The 21,998-nt window shown below is 47.8% G+C and overlaps 1 protein-coding gene across 1 annotated transcript in view; it reads right to left on the reverse strand.

Moving 5' to 3' along the window:
• heca (hdc homolog, cell cycle regulator) overlaps positions 1-19,292 on the reverse strand; it is a 36,702-nt gene extending 17,410 nt beyond the window's left edge. The window contains exons 1-2 of the mRNA XM_060831230.1: positions 18,592-19,292; positions 13,273-14,295 (exon numbers count right to left, since the gene is read on the reverse strand). Of these exons, the coding sequence (XP_060687213.1) occupies positions 13,273-14,295; positions 18,592-18,754 (1,186 nt within the window). The 5' untranslated portion in view covers positions 18,755-19,292. The remainder of the gene's footprint in view (positions 1-13,272; positions 14,296-18,591) is intronic.
• Positions 19,293-21,998: the final 2,706 nt, after the last annotated feature.

Consider the following 21,998-nt stretch of genomic DNA (forward strand, 5'->3'; position numbering starts at 1 on the left):
TCAGAGGGAGGTATTCGAGTCCAGCAGCAAAAGATGCCTTGCTCCAATGAGCACTAGAGAGACCGCACCCAGAATACTGAGTACAGGCTCTGAACCCCTTGCCTGAGGAAGGACAGACTTCATATTTGTAATGGTGGGACTGTCCTACAAGGAGAGATTGAGGGGGCTGGGCCTGTTCTCTCTGGAGTTTAGAAGAACAAACAGTGATGTCATAGAAAGCTACACGATTCTGAAAGGGTCAGACAGTGTATATACAGAAAGAAACTTCCCCCCGGATCGAGAACCAGAGGACACAGCCTCAGCATCTTGAGGACACCAGTTACAGGATTGAGGTGAGGAGGTGGGAGCACAGCTGTAACATCACTTACTAGTAATCCAGACCTGAGGATAATGCACTGGGATAACGGATTGGCTCAAACCCCTTCATGGCAGAATTTGAAATCAATTTTTCAAAATTCTGGAATAAAATAAATGACCACGAAATGACTGATTGTTGTAAAAACCCATTTAACAATAACGCCTCTACTTCCTCAGGAGACTACGGAAATTCAGGTTGTTTACAAAGACTCTGACCAACACTTACAAGTGCACCAGATAAAGCATTCTATCTGGATGCTAGGTACAGCAACTCCTCTCCCCAGGGCTATAAGAAACTACAGAGAGCTGTGAACACAGCCCAGACCATCAGGCAAGCCAAGCTTCCATCCACTGGCTCCATCTACTGCCTCAGGAAAGCAGTCAATATCATCAAAGACCCTTCCTACCTCAGTTATAATCTCTTCCAACCTCTTCGGTCAGGCAGAAGATACAAAAGCTTAAACACACGCACCAACAGATTCAAGAACAGCTTCTTCCCTGCTGTTCTTAAACTTCTGCATGGACCTCTCAAATTTTTAATTTAATATTTATCTCACACATTGTGCACTTTCTCCGCAGCCGTAACATTGTATTCCTCGCTCTGTCCTGTTAGCCTAATGCACTGTGCGCAGTATGATCTGCCTGTACTGCCCTCAAAACAAAACTGCTCACTAGGTGTTCATAGATACATAAAGCAATAATAAATAAAATCAAATTAGGGAAGGAAATCCATCATCCTTACCTTGCCTGGTCTATATAGGAGTCCAGAACCACAACAATGGTGGTTGATTCTTAACCTCCCTCTGGGCAATTAGGAACAGACAATAACTGTTGGGCTGAATAGCGACACCCACATCCCATAAGCGAATAAAATTAAGACAGAGGATGGTGTAACTTTGGAATTCTTTGCCGCAGATGGCAGTGAGAGCTGTCATCAGTATGTCTGTGAGTGACTGATACATTTCCAGATAATAAATTATATGAAGGGACATGGCAGGAGATGACGTTACATGCTTTAGAAAGCAGCTGCAAATGTGTTGCTGGTCAAAGCACAGCAGGTTAGGCAGCATCTCAGGAATAGAGAATTCGACGTTTCGAGCATAAGCCCTTCATCAGGAATAGAGCAGGCTCCAGGGCTGAAGGCCCATTTTTGTACCTCAGCTCCTCGTCAAACTCTGCTAGGTATTAACCCTTTCAGAGTCTTAGCTTAGACAAGCCGGCCCCAAAGGTAGCGGTCATCTGGACAGCCAACAGCGTAGCAAATCTGAGAATTTCCAGCTGGTGCTCCCAGTGTCTGAGCCACACCCAGCTGAAGTGGTAGCAGCACTTCAGTAAGGATCGGGAACATATTGCAGTAAAGGAAGACATTGTAATGTCTCAGGACTAGTAACACAGGTTCAAATCCCACCACGGCACTGAGGGAATTTAAAATCAACTAACACATTTGGAAGCGATGGCTGATTTCAGTGATAGTGACCAGGAAACTAACCTCAATGGTGGTGAAGTCCCATCTAGTTCATTGATGGGAGGAAGTCTGCTGCCCTTACCCAGTTTAGCCTACATGTGACTCTATACCCACACCATACGGGCTTACTCTTAACTGTCCTCTGAAATGGCCAGGCAATTAAGGATGGGCAACAAATGATGCCCACCTCCTATGAACAAATAAGTTAGAAGTAGGATTGTAAAGGTCTGGATAGCAGTATAAGTTAATATTTAACTGGATGAGACAGCACTAGTATTAACCGCAAACCAACCATTCACTAAACTCCCCACGCCCCGTCAATGACAATGTAAAACCCTACAATCCTGTGATTATCCCTCATCTCAAGAGCTGATGTGTAGGTTATATTTAAACACTTGCTCAACATCAAATGAAAGTGGCACTGTGTCAACATCAAACAGTATCTGGTGCCCATAATAATTCCAATCCTGAATACGCTGCCTGAAATGGTGATGGAAGCTGTTTCAAGGCTAACATTTGATAGGAAATCAAATACATGTGGAGAAGGGGGTGCGGAGGGGGAATGCAAGGATTTGGAGAAAGCCTATGATGTGAGGTGGGAGAATGTGGAAAATTCACCGGATCGCATTTCCAAAGAGCTAGAATCACTAGAGTGGGTCGAATGGCCATTTATGTGCTGTGTAAGGATGTTCTAGCCATGGAGGAAGTGCAAAAAAGATTTATCACAGTGATTCATGGGATGGCAGGACTGATAAATGAAGAGGGGCTGAATCGGTCAGGACTATATTCACTGGGGAGTAAGGGAAATCACACAGAAACCACTAACAGGATCAGACAGCGTAAACACAGGAAGGATATCCCCAATGAGGGAGTCCAGAACCAGGGGCCACAGTGTAAAGATATGGGGTAGGCCATTTTTTAAAAAAAAAATCATTTGTGAAATGTAGGAGTCGCTGGCTGGCCAGCTTTATTGCCCGTCATTGGTTGGGGCTTCGTAGTGATTGGTACAACTGATTGACTTGCTACACCATTTCAGAGGGAAATTGAGAGTCAGCCACATTGTTGGTTGCGTTTAGGCCAGACCAGGTGACAAAGGCAGATTTCCTTTTCTGAAAGAGATTGGTGAGCCAGATGGGTTTTTCCTGACAATTGGCAATGGATTCATGGTCATCAGTAGATTCTTAATTCCAGATTTTTAAAAAAAATTGAATTCAAAGTCCACCATCTACACTGACAAGATTCGAACCCAGGTCCCCAGAACATTAGTTGAGTTTCTGGATTAATAATCTAGCAATAACACCATCAAGCCATCACCTCCTCTTTGTCCTTGAGGGCCAAGGAGAAACGTCTTCACTCAGAGTGTTGACCTGTGGAATTCTCTACCTCAGGAAGTGATTCAGGCAAAAATATTGGTTGCTTTCAAGGAGTTAGATATAGTGCTTAGGGCTAATGGGATCAAAGGGTGTGGGAAAAAAGCATGAGCCAGGTACTGAGTTGGAGGGACAGCTACGACCATACTAACTGGCAGAGCAGGTTCAATGGGCCGAATGGCCTACTTCTACTTTCTAGAATGCTTGATAATTCTGTAACAGGTCGGTGAAACCTCTACAAAGCAAGAGCATTTGTCCTGGTGGCAAACCAAACGTAACCTGTGGCATTTGGGGTAAAGTGACCCTGCCCTCATGGGAAAGGTGGATGGTCCATGCCAAGTTCAGCATTAACCAGCTGCTAGGGCTACAGATTCATGGGATACCATGCCCAATAATGGTCCATGGCGCAGCTCTGCATAAACGGACAATGTTTAGCAGCAGGATTTAAACAGAAGCGTTGGGTCATTGAAGAAAATGGAAGGGTGGCACTGAATGGTTTATCGTTTCAGCTCCAGGGCCAACACAATTCACTCAAGATGGACGACCTCACTGTTCATTCACTACCCGAACCAATCACAGGAGGGTTACCCCATTATGCAGGCACAGAGGACAAAAGCAAGGAGAGATTATCATGAACCTTTACAATAATGCGTTGCCTCAGCTCCAAATGGAGCACTGCGCCCAACTCTTGTTAGCACATGGGAAGGTGTAGGGATGGTCCAGAAACAGTGAATAAGGATGGTCATGGGGCAAAGGTCTTCAATAGTTCCCAAGGTTGTTCTCCTTAGAGAAGGTTAGAATGAGTAGATAGATGAACAGAGGAGACTAGAGAGAAACTCTTGCCATTGATAGAAACAACGAGAGTCTGAGGGTGCCAGCTCATGATGAATCACAGAATGGCCCAAGAAGGCCATTCAGCCCATCATGACTGTGTCTGTGAATGGAAAAACCACAAAAAGGCAACATAAGAAAGCACTATCCTTTTAAAGACAGTAAATGATTCAACGGGGGAATGCGCTGCCTGAAGGAAGATCCAAGGCTGGTTTTCAAGACTACCAGATAATTGTCTGGACAGGAAAGAAATCTGCAGGCTACAAGGAAAGGGCAGAGAGAAGGATTGCAGGGACGGGCAGCCAGCACACGATGGGCCGATTGACCTCCTCCTACGCTTGAAATGTTTTACGACCCAGTGAAAAGGAGATTCTGGTCAATAAGATAATATGAAAACTCTCATTAATCACTCTCTGAAACAGCTATCCTATGAGCCCTGCTCCCCTCCACCCTTTCCCTACAGCTTTGCAGATCCTTTTTATACAATTCCTTTGTCAGAGTGGTCATTGGATCGGCTTCCATCGCCCACTCAGGGAGCACACCCCAACAATTCACTGCATCAAAAATAAAGATGCATCTCCTCTCTGGGGTTCTTCAACCTGTATCCTCCAGATACAGACCCTCCTGCCAGTTTCATCTTACATCCCGTCACGATTTTGATCATCTACAACAGTTTCTTGGTGATGCACAGGCAACAGGTTTCTGTTCAAGTTCACCAGCTCCAACATCAACGAATAACAAAGCAAGACTTGTATCAACGTCTGTCTGGTTGGTTCTCTCTGAAAGGCATTAACACTCAGCACTACAGAACAGTCTTAACTCTTCTTCCCACTCAATACCACTCCCATCCCACTCACCATTCTCAACGGAACTTCACTCAAGTCAACATTATCCATACACAATCCTCACAGGAAAGATGAGCAGATACTCAATGGAATGGAGATACACAGCCACACATTCTAGCTAAAATCGAAGTGTGCACTGTTGGATGGTGAAGTTTGGAGGACTGAAGCCTCTGACCCTGTCTCTAATCCAAGGAGCATAGACTAACTTGTAGTAGCACCATCCCCTCCAGGACCACCAGGACTGAAAGCTCGAACGTCCCCAAAATACCAGTGACAGTCCACAAGGTCACCAGGTCAGTAGGATTCTGGTATTCATTGCCATTCCCATGTGATATCCCAGAGAGGAGGTCTCTGATAATGACATGTCTCAAAGGATGTAAATAAGAATCGAGGGCAACATAGCATTGTCAAGCTGTTGCGCCCGTAATGATGGTTTGAATAACAATCCACCATTCTCATCCCTCCCCCTCCAGGATTCCATAAAATATCCATTCACCATTGCTTTCTGCTTCTTATTAAACACTTTCTTTTTTTAAACATAGTCTGGAGCAATATGGTGTCATGTTTCAGCTAGAATTTAAACTGGGTGCAGATAGCTAAGAGAAAGAACATCGAATCACTTAAAGAACTGAGGGAGTGCCAAGTGAGAGTGAACGAGAGGACAGTCTGACAAAGAATACACACCACAAAATGCTTATCTGGCATTTTACAGGTTCCTAAATAGCTCAGAGCTCTATGCATGCACAACATTTTGTCTGCATTTTTTTTAAACTGTGTGGGTTAGTATCTAATCATGGCTTTATGGTTAATTGATGCTTCATGACACAGGAGCAAGGTACCCACAGGCAACCCTGAGAGAAAGAGAGAGAGAGTCAACATCCAGAGGTAACCCCGAGACAGAGAGAGAGAGAGAGAGAGAGAGAGAGACAGACAGACAGACAGACAGACAGAGAGAATCAACATCCAGAGGTAACCCCGAGACAGACAGACAGACAGAGAGAGACAGAGAGAGAGAGAGAGAGAGAGAGAGACACACACAGAGACAGAGAGAGACAGAGACAGAGACAGAATCAACATCCAGAGGTAACCCCGAGACAGAGTGTGTCAACATCCTCAGGTAATCCCCCGTGACAGCGTCAGTATTCAAAGGTATGGCCCGGCAAAGGGTCAATATCCATAGGTAATCTCCCGGGAGAGTATCAAACATTCAAGGAGTTCCAAGGAAGCCATCATATTCACCACAGGAGGAATTTTACAATGCTAAATACACTGTCAGTTCTGTGCACAAAATCATGTCACCACAATACCAGAAACTCACCTTGCTTGGACTCTGCAGCAGAACAGTCACCTATCATAACACCCTACCCCCTCCCCCTCCTAAGCTCATGGCAGGGCTTTGATTAAATGTCTGGAGAAAGTGGACTATTCCAGTGACAGCTGCCAAATGTAGAGACTCACTCAGGCGGTAAGGAACTCCTGCTGTAGCCAGACATTAGGACGCGGGGCTGAGAGCTCCCGGGTCTTCCAGCCCCAGAATGGAGCGGAATTAATTCTCAAGTGCGGTGGCCTGCAAGACCTCTTCCAGCTCAACACTCCCCGCCCATGGCCAACAGTGCAAGGCAAGTGTATCAAACGCCACTGGGGACTTCTCCTGGAATAGGCAACGCAGATGGATCCAACGATCTGCACGCAAAGGACTAAGGAAATAAACTCTTCCAGCCCAGCAACACGCATCTCCCAAAGACATCGGTGCTCCTTCAAATCTCGACATCTGTCTATCCCCAATTTCCATCGCTCCACTGTTGACAATTGCACATTCAGCTAAGTCTGTCTTATGTCGTGGAATTTCCTCAATTAAAATATCCTTTCTCTCCCTCTCCTCTAAGGAAATTCTGTTTGAGAATCTGTACTCATCTCTTCTTTTGAGGTTCAGTGTCAAATGTTGTATTCCAACACTCTTGCACCGAGCCTTTGGGATATTTGACTGTACTGAAGGTGCTATATGAATGCAGATTAATCATCATTAGTAAGAATCAGAGTTCACCTCCCATTCATTCCACCCAGACAGTATGAAACAAATTACACTGGTGGAAACAAGCAATACTTTTCAGTCCAAAAGATGCTGTTTAATCCCTACCAAGCTGCTTTGTCCATCAGTCACTTCCTGCGCTCTGCTATCAGAGAATCATAGCACCCCTGCAGTACAGAAGAGGCCATTCAGCCCACTGAGTCCACACCAACCTTCCAAAATGTATCCCACCCAGACCAGAAATCCACCAACCCCGTATCTCTGTAACTCCACACTTACCACAGCTAGCCCTACACATCATTGGACATTATGGCAATTTACTATGGCTAATCCATCTAGCCTGCATATCCCTGGGTACTCTGGGGCAGTTCAGCATGGCCAACCCACCTTACCTGTACATCTTCAGACTGGGGGAGGAAACTGGAGCACCCAACGGAAACCCTCACAAACACGGGGAGAATGAGCAAACTCCACACAGATAGTCGCCCGAGGTTAGAATCAAACCCAGGCCCCTGACGCTGTGAGGCAGCAATGCTAACCACTGAGCCACCGTGCACAAACCACTGATACAGAATCCCAATAAGTGACTTCAATATATACACTGTGTTACTCACTGGCTAAATTGAAAACGAAATCAGGATATGGTACACATTACAAATGGCCAGGTAACCAGCTGCAGTGTGCTGCTGATGTCAGAGAGTGATACCTAGCTGTCAATCCCTTAAGGAGAATGGCCTCCAGGCAGAGTTGCATATACTGCTCATTCCTCACTGCACGGGGCAAGTGGTGGAGAATTCAACAAACAGATTGACTGCCTTGATGACTTCAGAGAGTCATTAACACGACACAGAGTGTAAGAGCAGGGAGGTGATGCTGGAACTCAATAAAACATTGGTTAGTCCACAGCTACAGTGCTGCTTGCAGTCCTGGAATCCACGTTATAGGAGGGATGTGATGGCACTGGAGAGGGTGCGGAAGCGATTTACCAGGATGTTGCCTAGGTTGGAAGGTTTCAGTTACGGAGTGAGACTGGACAGCCAAAGAACTGCCGATGTTGGAGAGCTGAAACCAAAACAGAAATTGCTGGAGAAACTCAATAGGTCTGGCAGGACCTGAGAGAAGAAAACAGTGAAAGTTTAGAGTTAGTGACTCTTCACAAGAACTATACAAGGCTATAGGCCAAGTGTTGGAAAATGGGATTACAATAGTTAGCTGGCTGTTTTTGACCAGTAAGGATATAATGGGCTGAAGGGCCAATTTCTGTGCTATAGATCTCTATGACTCTAATGTCAGAAATCCGAGCTGAACCAAACCATTTGAACCCTCATCTTGGCTCAGATGGAGATAATAATAATGGCCACACTTCCATATCGGTAACACATTCCTGTTCTGTCTCCCAGATCCATTAAAGCACAAAACTTTCAGCCAACCTCCCGTGTGGCTATATTCAGTGACTGAACCTCTACAACTGTTTGGAGATAGAGTTCCAAAGGTGTTCCAAATGCCTCTGTAGGGGAAAATTCCTCTTCACTTCAGAACTGAACAGGCAAATCTTCATTCTGACACTGTGGTCAGGATCCTACTAAAAGCCAAATGTTCTTGAACTGCAGCCACACTTTAGCAGACTGGTGCAAACACCAGGTTTCATTCAGATTTTATGACAATCAACTATTCCCCAGACATTTTGAGGTCAGCTTTTGTTCATTTCTGAAAAAGTTCCGCCGGGGTGAGGAATTTGAACAGTTAATCATTAAATGATTAATCCCCAAACTTAACCATGTCAACTCGGATTTGCTTATAATCAGTTTCAGTAACAGTGAGGAAGTAGGAGCAGTGAATGCTGTGGGGAAGTGGAGTTAAACACTGCAGTTTCATTGCAACAGTGCAGTGACTTCTCCGTCCACTCAACCATATTGGCTTCTGGTCCAGCAATGCCTCAAATTTCAAGATTTCCTCCTGGTTTTCGCATCCTTCCATGGCCTCAACCCCTCCCTGGCTGTGTAATCTGTTCCAGCTTCAGATCTCTTCATTTCCTCCAATTTGTTTGATTAGATTAGATTCCCTACAGTGTGGAAACAGGCCCTTCGGCCCAACAAGTCCACACCGACCCGCCGAAGAGTAACCCACCCAGACCCATTCCTCTACCCTGTTTTTACCCCTGACTAATGCACCTAACACTGTGGGCAATTTAGCCTGGCCAATTCGCCTGACCTGCACATCTACGTACTGTGGGAGAAAACTGGAGAATCCAGAGGAAATCCACGCAGACACGAGGAGAACGTGCAAACTCCACACAGACAGACAGTCACCCGAGGCGGGAATCGAACCGGGGTCACTGGCGCTGTGAGGCAGCAGTGCTAACCACTGAGCCACCGTGCCACCCATTCTGGTCTCTAGAACGACCCATATTTAAGGCTTGAGCCCTAAGCTCTGAAACAGTTCTGGAATACAGTCCCCTTCTTTATCCCCTTTAAAATGCATGAAACCATCCTCTTTGACCATAGGGGAGTCTGAAACTAGAGGGTATAGGTTTAGGGTGAGAGGGGAAAGATTTAAAAGGGACCCGAGTGGCAACCTTTTCATACAGAGGGTGGTGCGTGTATGGAATGAGCTGCCAGAGGAAGTGGGGGGGCTGGTATACTAACAACACTTAAAAGGTATTTGGATGGACTAATTAATAGGAAGGGTTTAGAGGGATATGGGCCAAACGCTGGGAAATGGGACTGGATTAATTTAGGATATCTGGTCGGTGTGGATGAGTTGGACCGAGGGGTCTGTTTCTGTGCTGCACAGCTCTCTGACTCTGTTTGTCGGAATATTTGTCCTATAACTCAATTCATACAACATGACATCAAGAAATGGCCAAAAACACTGGACACCACAAATGTTATGGATCCTGACACCAGCCCAGCTGGTGAATACTTGTGCTCCAGAATTATGTGCAGCCTTAGCCAAGCTGTTCCAGTACAGCTACACGTCTGTACCCCTTCTCTGTATAGAAGTCTCCCTGTTTCATGGAGAAAGTGAGGTCTGCAGATGCTGGAGATCAGAGCTGAAAATGTGTTGCTGGAAAAGCGCAGCAGGTCAGGCAGCATCCAAGGAGCAGGAGATTCGACGTTTTGGGCATAAGCCCATTCCTGAAGAAGGGTTTATGCCCGAAACGTCGAATCTCCTGTTCCTTGGATGCTGCCTGACCTGCTGCGCTTTTCCAGCAACACATTTTCAGCTCTCCCTGTTTCATGCCAGCTGTCCAAATACAGTAACTACAAGAGCAGGTCAGAGGCTGGGAATAATGCAGCAAATATCTCACTTCCTGACTCCCCAAAGCCTGTCCACCAACTAGGAGGCAAAGGTCATGAATATGATGGAATACTCCCCACTTGCCTGGATGGGTGCAGCCCCAACACTCAAGTTCGATTCCATTCAGGACAAAGCAGCCCGCTTGATTGACACCACATCCACAAGCATCTCCCCACCACCGGCACTCAGTAGCAGAACAATGTACTATCTACAAGGAGCATGGGGAAATTCACCAAGGGTCCTCAGACGGCACCTTCCAAACTCGCGACCACTTCCATCCAGAAGGATAAGGGCAGCAGATACATGGGACCACCACCGTCAGCAAATTCCCAGCTGAGCCACTCCCTGTCCTGACTTGGAAATATACTCCAATTTCTTCACTTTCACGGTGTGAAAACCCTGGTTCCCTAATGAAGGGCTTTTGCCCAAAAGGTCGACTCTGCTGCTCCTCAGATGCTGCCTGACCTGCTGTGTTTTTCCAGTGACACGCACTCTCGACTCTGATCTCCAGCATCTGCAGTCCTCTACCTTCGCCTGGAAATCCCCCCGCCTCATGAGGAACATGAGTGACCATGACTACAACAGTACATGAAGGCAGCTCAACACCACCTCCTGTAGGCAATTAGGGATGGGGCAGTAATACACAAACTCCATGAATGAAACAAAAATCACTTTGTGTGGCTCACTGTTATATTTTGCTTAAGGTGATTGTGTGAAACACTTTGGAACACTTTATTGTATTAAAAGATGCTAGATCAACAGAAACTGTTGAATAAACAAAACACAAAGAACTGCACATGCTGGAAATCGCAGACCAAAAAATAAAGCAGAAATTGCTTGAGGAACTCAGCAAGTCTGGCAACATCAGAGAAAGCAGAGCTAACGTTTCCAGTGACACTTCTTCAGAGTCTGGAACATTAACTGATCAGATCGTCTCAACTCTCGTGATGAAGCAGCTCCATAGGGGCGGCACAGTGGCTAGCACTGCTGCCTCACAGCACCAGGGTCCCAGGTTCGATTCCAGCCTCGGGTGACTGTCTGTGTGGAGTTTGCACATTCTCCCCGCGTCTGCATGGATTTCCTCTGGGTATTCCGGTTTCCTCCCACAGTCACAACGATGTGCAGGCCAGGTTAATTGGCCAGAGGAAAATGGGTCTGGGTGGGTCCCTCTTCGGAGGGTCAGTGTGGACTTGGTGGGTCAAAGGGCCTGTTTCCACACTGTAGGGAATCTAATCTAATCATAATCACCTCATTCATGTTTTTGGGGGACGGCATGGAGGACTGGAGAGAGGGAGAGGTTTCGACAAGGAGCAATCATGTGTTAGAGACTCACCACAACTGAGAGATGATGGATCAGTGGCACTATCACTGGACTGTTAACCTAGAGAACCAGGTAATTGTGTGGCAACTGGGTTCAAATCCTGCAATGGCATGTGGTGGTATTTGAATTCAATAAAAATCTGGAGTTGACGAATCTGTTGCTGACTGTCAGAAAATCCTGTTTGGTTCACTAATGTCCATTAGGGAAGGACACTGCCATCCTTACCTGGACTGGTCTATGTGCCACTCCAGAGCCAAGGTAGTTGACTCTTAACTGCCCTCTGGATAATTAAAATTGAGTAATAAATGTTAGTCTATCCCATTAATTAATTTTTTTAAAGTGTAAGTCAGAGATAATTTAGCATGTTGTGAGAAGATTTGTAGTTCAAGTTGAGGTTCTGGATGTAGGTTTGTTCGCTGAGCTGAAAGGTTTCGTCACCATACTAGGTAACATCTTCAGTGAGTCTCCAAATGAAGCACTGGTGGTGTAGCCCGCTTTCTATTTATATATTTATCAACAAACACATTGACTTGGACCCATTTACCATCCCTTAGAAAAAGAACAGGAAATGACATCAGCATAGGAAATGATGTCACTACAGAAAATGACACCACCAACCCAAGGAAACTTAAATATATAAATAGAAAATGGACTACACCACCAGTGCTTCATTCGGAGGCTCACTGAAGGTGTTACCTAGAATGGTGACGAAACATCTGAAAACTAACCTTCCAGCTCAGTGAGCAAACCTACATCCAGGACAGAGACAACTTCTTTGACACATGGAGTATTAACAATTATTGCTGGATTTCTTTTTGAAACACAACCCATTGAACAGGGACCAGGTCTGGATGTCCTGAAGAAGGGGGAAAAGTGAGGACTGCAGATGCTGGAGATCAGAGTCGAGAGTGTGGTGCTGGAAAAGCACAACAGGTCAGGCAGCATCCGAGGAGCAGGAGAATCGATGTTTCAGGCATGATCTCTTTCAGAGCACAGGCAAGCCTCATTCCTGATTAGATTAGATTAGATTAGACTTACAGTGTGGAAACAGGCCCTTCGGCCCAACAAGTCCACACCGACCCGCCGAAGCGCAACCCACCCATACATTTACCCCTTACCTAACACTATGGGCAATTTAGCATGGCCAATTCACCTGACCCGCACATCTTTGTAACTGTGGGAGGAAACCGGAGCACCCGGAGGAAACCCACGCAGACACTGATGAAGAGCTTATGCTCGAAATGTTGATTCTTCTGCTCCTTGGATGCTGCCTGACCAGGTATGCGTGTTCAGCACCACACTCTCTGTTCTGAAGAAGGGTCACTGGACCCTTCACTGCTTTTCTGATTGGATTAGATTCCCTACAGTGTGGAAACAGGCCCTTCGGTCCAAAAGGTCCACACCAGCCCTCCAAAGAGTAACCCACCCAGACCCATTTCCTTCTGAGTAATGCAACTAACACTACAGGCAATTTAGCACGGCCAATTCACCTGACCTGCATGTCTTTGGAATGTGGGAGGAAACCCAGGCATACACGGGGAGAATGTGCAAACTCCACACAGACAGTAGCCAGAGGCTGGAATCAAACCTGGGACTCTGGTGCTGTGAGGCAGCAGTGCTAACCACTGAGCCACCTCGCCGCACTCCACAGATGCTGCCAGACCTGCTGAGTTTCTCCAGCAACTTCTGTGTTTGTTGCAATAGAAGGCTGTGCACAAAGGAAGCGCTGAACTGAATGGGCCGCTGTCACCTACCTTGGAGGTGACAAGGGACGTCATACTCAATCTCGTCGTGTCTGGAAGGGCTGAGAAACAGAGTGCCGTCCACCAGTGGGAAGAGTTCAAAGACCGGCAGAACCTTGTGGCACAGCGCGCAGTTCACCACGTTCCTCTGACTGGCGCTGAGCGCAGCCAGGATAAACTTTCTCAGCTCCTCACCCTGGCCAACCTGGGCATCGTCCTCCATGCGAACGTGGTACGTGTTCATCTTGTGCTTGGGCACGTGGGTGAGCAGCTCGGAGAGGTCCAGGCGGCGCAGGAACTGCACCGGAGAGTCCAGGGCGCCCAGGCGGGGAGCCGCGGCACCCAACTCCGACTGGCCGTAACGTCCGCCCCCGCTGGGCATCAGCTTGCGGCATGGCTCCCCGTGAAGCGCCGTCTTGAGGAACTCGCCCAGGTGCCGGGAGCCGCGGGGCCCGCCAGCGGAGAAGGAGAGGTAGGGGTGAGCTGAGGGTGGAGGGGACGGCTCAGGGGGGGAGCCGCACGGCGACCTGAAGTGCTCCTTGTGGCTGGGGGCCTGGACGCCAGCCGCCCCCTTCTCCTGAGAGTTCTGCCGATCGGTGGAGTGCCGCCGCTGGGCGTCGTGGGAGCGGGGTGCCCGATTGAGCTTGCACTTCTTGCCCTCCTCGGGCAGCGGCTCGCCAGCCTTGGCGCCCACCTTCTTCTTCTTGTCGTCCTGCCTCCGCCGGGCCTGGTACCAGTCCACGTCCTTCTTCAAGTGGCCCTGGCCGCAGCGGCAGGAGCAGAAGCGGAACGCCAGGTCGTAGCCCTTCTTAGTCCACATGTTCTGACGGCACTGCTTCTCGTTCCAGCTGCGGGCGCGGCCGATGCAGTTGAACTGCACCAGGATGCTGCTCTCCCACTCGTAGAAGCACTGCAGGTGCATCCAGTTGCCGAACGGGCAGTGCTCGTTGTTGCAGACCACGCGCTGGTAATCGTCCTTCTCCAACTCCACCGGCCTGCCAAAGCTGCACACCAGCGGCGAGGCGCACGGAGCCTCTGTGGGAACAACAACAGACAAGAACTCATTACTGGATCCACATCAGGGAAAGTGGGGATGCCCCATTATAGAACAACGCACTATAAAAGTGCACGCATCGGGGTTCAAGGAGCTAAAGAACAGCAAACTTTCCCTTAACCAGCACCCTCAATAAACCAGGCAAGTATTTTTATACCTCAAATATTATTCTGTCCAATTATTAGAATTATATTTTTATTACCTCAGTGTAAATGTGTGCGTGGCTCAATCAGTTGGTTAGACCACTTTTGGAATACAGCATTCAATCCTGGTCTCCCTGTTACAGGAAGGATGTCATGAAACTTGAAAGGAGATCAGAAAAGACGTCTGACAGTCAGTCCACGGACACTGTCCCTCGTCCAACTCAAAGCTCTTCCCATAGTCGGGAAGTCCGACAGCCCCATTCCCATCTCCCCCACAGCTGCTCACTACTGGATTCGAACACAAGCAGAAACGTAGCTGAGGGGTACCACACTGACGGAGCAGCTCCCGGAAGCAGCAGCAAAGCATTCCGAAAGTTTTCCAGGTGGATCTCAGCAATTGTGACCTATTCGTATAATACAGCAGCCATACACGCATCCAAATTTGGAGCAGGAATAGGCCACTCAGCCATTAGACCAACCACGTCTGATCTGATTACTCCATATTTCTGCACTATGACCCCTGACCCTATAGTCCTTCACCCAACCCTGCTCACCAAGAATCCACAGCTGAAAATGTGTTGCTGGTTAAAGCACAGCAGGTTAGGCAGCACCCAAGGAATAGGAAATTCGATGTTTCAGGCCCTGAAGGGCTTATGCCTGAAACGTCGAATTTCCTGTTCCTTGGATGCTGCCTGACCTGCTGTGCTTTAACCAACAACACATTTTCAACTGTGATCTCCAGCATCTGCAGACCTCACATTTTACCAAGAATCCACCTCTGCTTTAGATATTCAAGGACTCTGCTTTCCCTGCCTCAGACTGATCACCCTCTGAGAAAAAGAAAGTTCATGCTTTAAATGAGTTCCCACGTAATTTTAAACAGTGACTTCCGCCCCCCACCCCACCCCACCATTCTATATTCTCCAACAATAGAAAACATCCTTGTCACACAGACACTGTCAAGTGCCCTCAGGATCTTGTATGTTTCAATCAAATTACGTATGACACTTCTTCACTCCACAGGTATAAGCTAACCTTTCTTCATAGCACAATCCACCCAGTCCAGTTGTTCATCTGTTAAAACCTCTGAACTGTTTCTAATGCATTCAGATCCTTCCTTTACTAAAATGACCAATTCCCTACACAGTACTTCGGATGCAGTCACACCAGGGTCCTGTATAAGCCAAACACAACCTTCCTGCTTCTGTACTCAACTTCCCTCACAACTAAGCTGAGTCTCAAACTCAGACGTTTACAACTGGGAAGGAGACCATTTGGCCCATCTTATCTGTTCAAAGTTAGTGATAAGATTTGTAGCTCGGGTGCTCGTTGTTGTGGTTCTGTTCGCCGAGCTGGGAGTTTTTGTTGCAAACGTTTCGTCCCCTTTCTAGGTGACATCTTCAGTGCTTGGGAGCCTCCTGTGAAGCGCTCCTGTGCTGATTCCTCCGGCATTTATAGTGGTTTGAATCTGCCGCCTCCGGTTGTCAGTTGCTGTCCGTTGCAGTGGCCTGTATATAGGGTCTAGGCCGGAGGAATCAGCACAGAAGCGCTTCACAGGAGGCTCCCAAGCACTGAAGCTGTCACCTAGAAAGGGGACGAAACGTTTGCAACAAAAACTCCCAGCTCGGCGAACAGAATCACAACATCTTATCTGTGCTGGCTGACAAGGAGCCATCCAGTCTAATCTCTCTTTCCAGTTCCTCGGTCTGTAACAGCGTAGGCTAGGGCCCATTGAATGCACAGATTGCTACCACCCTCTTAGACAGTGAGTACTAGACTATCACTACCCTCTGGGTAAAAATATTTTCCCTCAAATCACACCCAAATATATCACTCAAAACCCCTCCCTCTCTTCCGCCAACACCTCCCCCACCCCAGCTACGTCCGGTTGACCATGTGCTTCATCACAATGCACCTCTTGACCACTCTAATCGAGACCACCCATTTTTATACACTTATGAGGTTTTCCCCAGTGAACAATCGCAGCTTCTCTTATCTCCTTTAACCTGCTCCTTAAAACCAACCTCTTCGACAAAGCTCTCAGTCACTTGTGGTGGATATACGGAATGCTCTTCCCCAGAAGGCAGTGGACGCCAAGTCTCTGGATCAAGAGATGGATAGAGCTCTTAAAGATAGTGGAACCAAGGGTTATGGAGATAAGGCAGGAACAGGATACTGATTGTGGATGATCAGCCATGATCATAATGAATGGTGGTGCTGGCTCAAAGGGCTGAATGGCCTACTCCTGCACCTACTGGCACCTTACTTGGCTTGGTAACGAATTCTGAAGTTATTAAATATCTTAGATCTTTATAAACCACTTTAGAGATGCTATTTATGAGGCCATTCAGCCCCCCAAAGCCCACTCTGCCATTCAATAAGATTTGGTTTCGGCCTAAACTTCACTTTTTTAAAATTTGTTGATTCATTTGGAGCATGTGGGTGTTGCTGGCTGGGCAAACATTTATGGCCTGTCCCTAGTTGCCTTCTTGAACCCCTGCAGTCCACCTGCTGCGGGTTGACCCACAATGCCATTAGGGAGGGAATTCCAGAATTTTGACTCAGCGGCAGTGATATATTTCCAAGTCAGGATGGAGAGTGGCTTGGAGTGGGACTTGCAGATGGGGGGGGTGATCTCGCGTATTTACTGCCCTTGTCCCACCTGTGTCCCGTTACCCTCAACTCCCTCGGTCAGTCAAACAATCTCTGATCCTTGAATATATACACAGTCCCCTGCTCTCTGCAGACAACAATTCTAAAGACCAACTACCCTATGAGAGAAAAAAAATTCCAATCTCCAATTTAAATGCTGTTCCCTCCCCCACCCGTGTTCTGACACTGTCCTCCTTGGTATTAAACTTCCCACAGGAGAAAAACGTGAACAATATTGACAGGTAAAGAAGATATTCTGTTCCCACTAGTTGCTATGTCAGTAACTCGGGGTCATTGGCAGCAAGAGAGCTCGGAGGGAGATGAGGAGAAACCTCTTTACTCAGAAAGTTGCTGGGATTTGAAATGCGCTGCCTGGGAGAGTGGTGGAGGTGGATTCCATAGGAGGTTTCAAAAGAGAGCTGGGTTCATAGTTAAAACCAATGAATTTAGAGGGCAATGGAGAACAGGACTAGCTGAATAGCTGGTACAGACATGACGGATCGAATGGCCTCCTTCTGTACTGTAAAAATTCAATGTTTCTTCCAGTACCTCGCCTCTCAAGTCCCCACAAAACCTTATTGTTGTTGATTTGCCCGCACAGAATCTCCAATGTCTGCAAAGCATTTTGGGGCAGACTGAAAGTTGTGAAAGACGCTATGTAAATGCAAATCTTCTTCCCCGCTGTATTCAACAATGGCAGCTACTCTACCGGCTGAGCGAAAAGGCTGTCCACTCATGGGTCTTTTAGTTCATCTGAACCATCTACAGGGGCTCAGGAAAGTTTGTAACCCACAAGTTGCTGATCTTACCCCAGCCCCAAAGCAAGAATAAGCAGTATGCTCGCCACTATTACTTTCCCCAATTTAGAAAAACAGGAGTGTTACTGGGACAGTGTTCCTCGTACTCCATGAACTCTCCTGTCTGCACAGTTTGGCTGTCACACATGTTGCCGCCTCCCGTTGTGGAACAGCTCGTCCGATCATCCAGAGGGTATTCTGGCTCATCCCAATAGAAATCCCGCCTTCAGGGCAGAAAGAAAAGTCTTTCTTTTTCCCCTTAGATCTTACTGGCAAGAAGTGGGTTAAAGAGGAAATACTTATAACTGGTTAAGATAGACATTCTCCCCAGTGGATTGATTGGCCAATCTCTCCCAATCGCATAAATAGGAGAGTGGACGGGATGGTGTTTTTGTTAGAGACAAATCACTAACCAATTTAAATACTGAACACTGTCAGAGGCCCCTAAGCACAGTGATATCGGATGGAACAGGAACACTGTTATCAGAGGTTATTTGCATCTTTTCCTTTTTAAAAAAAAGCCTCACTTTGCATATTTTCCATCAAGACTGAAAGTACTTTGCAAAAAAAAAGCTTCCTGCTCCGCTGTAAAATGAAAAGCGACAGGCTTTGCAAGGCTGTGACCTGCGGGACTTGGAATGGTTTAGAGGGGTTTTATTGTTAAATTCTGGTTCTGCCCTCTCACCGTGATCATTGCCTGTTTCCGACTGGCCCAAAGCAGCGCCTCCGGCCGCCGATCCTGCTGCTCCGGCCGCCAAGGCGGCAGCTCCGGCCGCAGCCTCCTGCTCGTCTCCGCTGCTGTTGGTGCGCTTGTTTTTCCTGCCCTTGGCGTTCTTCTGGTTCGGCATGGTCCGGGGCTAATGCAGCTCCGGCCTCGGTTCATCCGCCTTGCTGAAGCTTCTCTGGCTCCCCGCTTCCCTTGTTTATCCCTATCCGCCTCTATTAATGTATATTTGTGTGTATTCCCGTCGTCACAGCGATTCTCCACCTCCCCGTCTCTGGACAGTGCAGGCAGCGCCTACGCGCTGTGCACAGAGAAGGCGTGTCTAATGGCGCCTCCCATAACCACTGCAAGAGAATGGATCAGGCTCCCTTCCCCGGGCCAACGTTCCAAACCCCAATGTATTAGCGTTCCTTCCCCGGGCCAATGTTCCAAACCCCAATGTATCAATGTTCCTTCCCCGGGCCAACGTTCCAAACCCCAATGTATTAACGTTCCTTCCCCGGGCCAACGTTCCAAACCCCAATGTATCAATGTTCCTTCCCCAGGCCAACGTTCCAAACCCTGATGGATCAATATGCCGTATCCGCTTTCGCTCCGAAGATACGACAGCATCTATTTTCCTTCCCCATTTCGCTGAAATCACTTCGCTGTCAGCTCCTCACCTTCCTTGTCCGACTGGTTTGAGCTGCGCCAGCGCATTGGTTTGCTCCGCTGTCAGTCAAACGGATGTCCAGAAATGGGACATGTGTATGTATAAAATGGACCAGGCAGGTAAACAAGGCATGCAATTTCCCCTCCCACGTGGTTAAAGATGCCCTCCAACGCATCACGTCCACATCCCGCCCCTCCGCCCTCAATCCCCACCCCTCCAACAAGGACAGAACCAACCCCCCCAAACCTTCCACCCTACCAACCTTCGCATAAACCACATCATCCGACAACATTTCCACCACCTCCAAATGGGCCCCACCACCAGGGATATATTTCCCTCCCCACACCTTTCCGCCTTCCGCGTAGACCGTTCCCTCCATGACTACCTGGTCAGGTCCATGCTCCCCAACACCCTCCCATCCTGGCACCTTCCCCTGCCACTGCAGGAATTTCAAAACCTGCGCCCACACCTCCTCCCTCACCTCTATCCAAGGCCCCAAAGGAGCCTTCCACATCCATCAAAGTTTTATCTGCACATCCACCAATATCATTTATTGTATCCGTTGCTCCCGATGCGGTCTCCTCTACATTGGGGAGACTGAACACCTCCTAGCAGAGCGCTTTAGGGAACATCTCCGGGACACCCACACCAATCAACCACACCACCCGTGGCCCAACATTTCACCTCTCCCTCCCACTCAGCTGAGGACATGGAGGTCCTGGGCCTCCTCCACCACCGCTCCCTCCCCACCTGACGCCTGGAGGAAGAACGCCTCACTTCCCCTTCCCCCACCTCACCCCAGTTCCAAACTTCCAGCTCAGCACCACCCTCATGACTTGTCCTACCTGCCTATCTTTCTTTCCACCTATCCACTCCGCACTCCTCTCTGACCTATCACCTTCATCCCCTCCCCCATTCACCCATTGTACTTTTTGCTACCTTCCCCCACCCTCCTCTCTGACCTATCACTTCCATCCCCACCCCCATTCACCTATTGTACTCTATGCTACTTTCTCCCCACTCCCACCACCCTTTCATTTATCTCTCCACCCTGCAGGCACCCTGCCTCTATACCTGATGAAGGGCTTTCGCCCAAAACGTCGATTTTCCTGCTCCTCGGATGCTGCCTGATCTTCTGTGCTTTTCCAGCACCACTCTAATCTAGACTAAGGTAAACAAGGCATGTTTCACAGACAGCAGGCTTCTGGTCTGAGCATGTTTCCAACAGGCGGTTGCATTTTACGCCAGCCATTCTCTGATACATCCACACCGATGGAGTTAGTTCAGTAAGGCACGTTTTTAACGCTATGCTTCCTTCGTAAAATTGAGGGAAATATATCCTTCAATGTTGGCATAAAGTGCAAGGCATATAGGTTTCTAACAATACAGTATGATCCTCACTACGTTTATTATCCTTACTATGTTTATTATTTGACATACTCATTAGATGTTCAACATACATTCTAAAGCATTTAGCACAATTTCATTAAAAAAATCCTACAGTATACAAGCAGGCCATTCAGCTCAACAAGATTAGAGTGGTGCTGGAAAAGAACAGCAGGTCAGGCAGCATCCGACAATCAGGAAAACCGACGTTTTGGGCAAAAGCTCTTCATCAGAAATGCTCATGGATGCTGCCTGACCTGCTGTGCATTTCCAGCGCTACTCCAATCTTGACTCTAATCTCCAGCATCTGCAGTACCCACTTTCACCTATTCAGCTCAACAAGTCCACCCAGACCCACCCACCCGTTACCCTGCATTTCCCATGACTTATGGATTTAGCCTGCACCTCCCTGGACACTAGAGGGCAATTTAATATGATAACTTCACCTGAACTGCACATCTTTGGATTGTGTGAGGAAACCAGAGCACCCAGAGAAAAACCACACAGACAGGGGGAGGATGTACAAACTCCACACAGAGAGTCACCCAAGACTGGAAATAAACTGGGTCTCTGGCACTGGGAGGCAGCAGTGCTAACCACTGAGCCACCATGCCACCCTTTTTCCAGCCCCTCTATACTCTAAAGAACCTTAGATAGTTTTTCACATTGCCCCTTTGGAGCACTGGCCCCAAGCTCAGTGCATCCCCCGATATATTTTTCTAGGCCTTGGACTGTGCTAGTGTGCAACACTCCGAAATCACAGGCTGTATGTTCCAGAGAAGATTGGACATAAAATGTAAATATACATTGTTAATGTAACCTGTTGTGGTAAGTGTAGTAAGGGACTTAATGCACTGTCATTTTAGATTAGATTACCTACAGCATGGAAACAGGCCCTTCAGCCCAACCAGTCCATACTGACCCTCCGATGAGTAACCCACCCAGACCCATTTCCCTCTGACTAATGCACCTAACACTATAGGCAGTTTACTATGGCCAATTCACCCGACCTGCACATCCTTGAACTGTGGGAGGAAACCCACGCAGACACAGAGAGAATGTGCAAACTCCACGCAGGCAGTCACCCAAGGTTGGAATTGAACCTGGGGCCCTGGTGCTGTGAGGCAGCAGTGCTAACCACTGAGACAAGTCAGTATTGCACTATATGTGTTTCTTCATTCTTTTAAATGTGTACCGTGCTGGTAAGGCCAGCATTTGTTGCCTGTCCCAAGCAATGCTTCAAGCGAATGACTTGCTAGGCCATTTCACAGGACAGTTAAGAATCAGTCACGTTGCTTTGGATCTGGAGTCACGTGTAGGCCAGACCAGA

Source organism: Hemiscyllium ocellatum, chromosome 10, assembly GCF_020745735.1.
Source record: "Hemiscyllium ocellatum isolate sHemOce1 chromosome 10, sHemOce1.pat.X.cur, whole genome shotgun sequence".
Classification (NCBI taxonomy): domain Eukaryota; kingdom Metazoa; phylum Chordata; class Chondrichthyes; order Orectolobiformes; family Hemiscylliidae; genus Hemiscyllium; species Hemiscyllium ocellatum.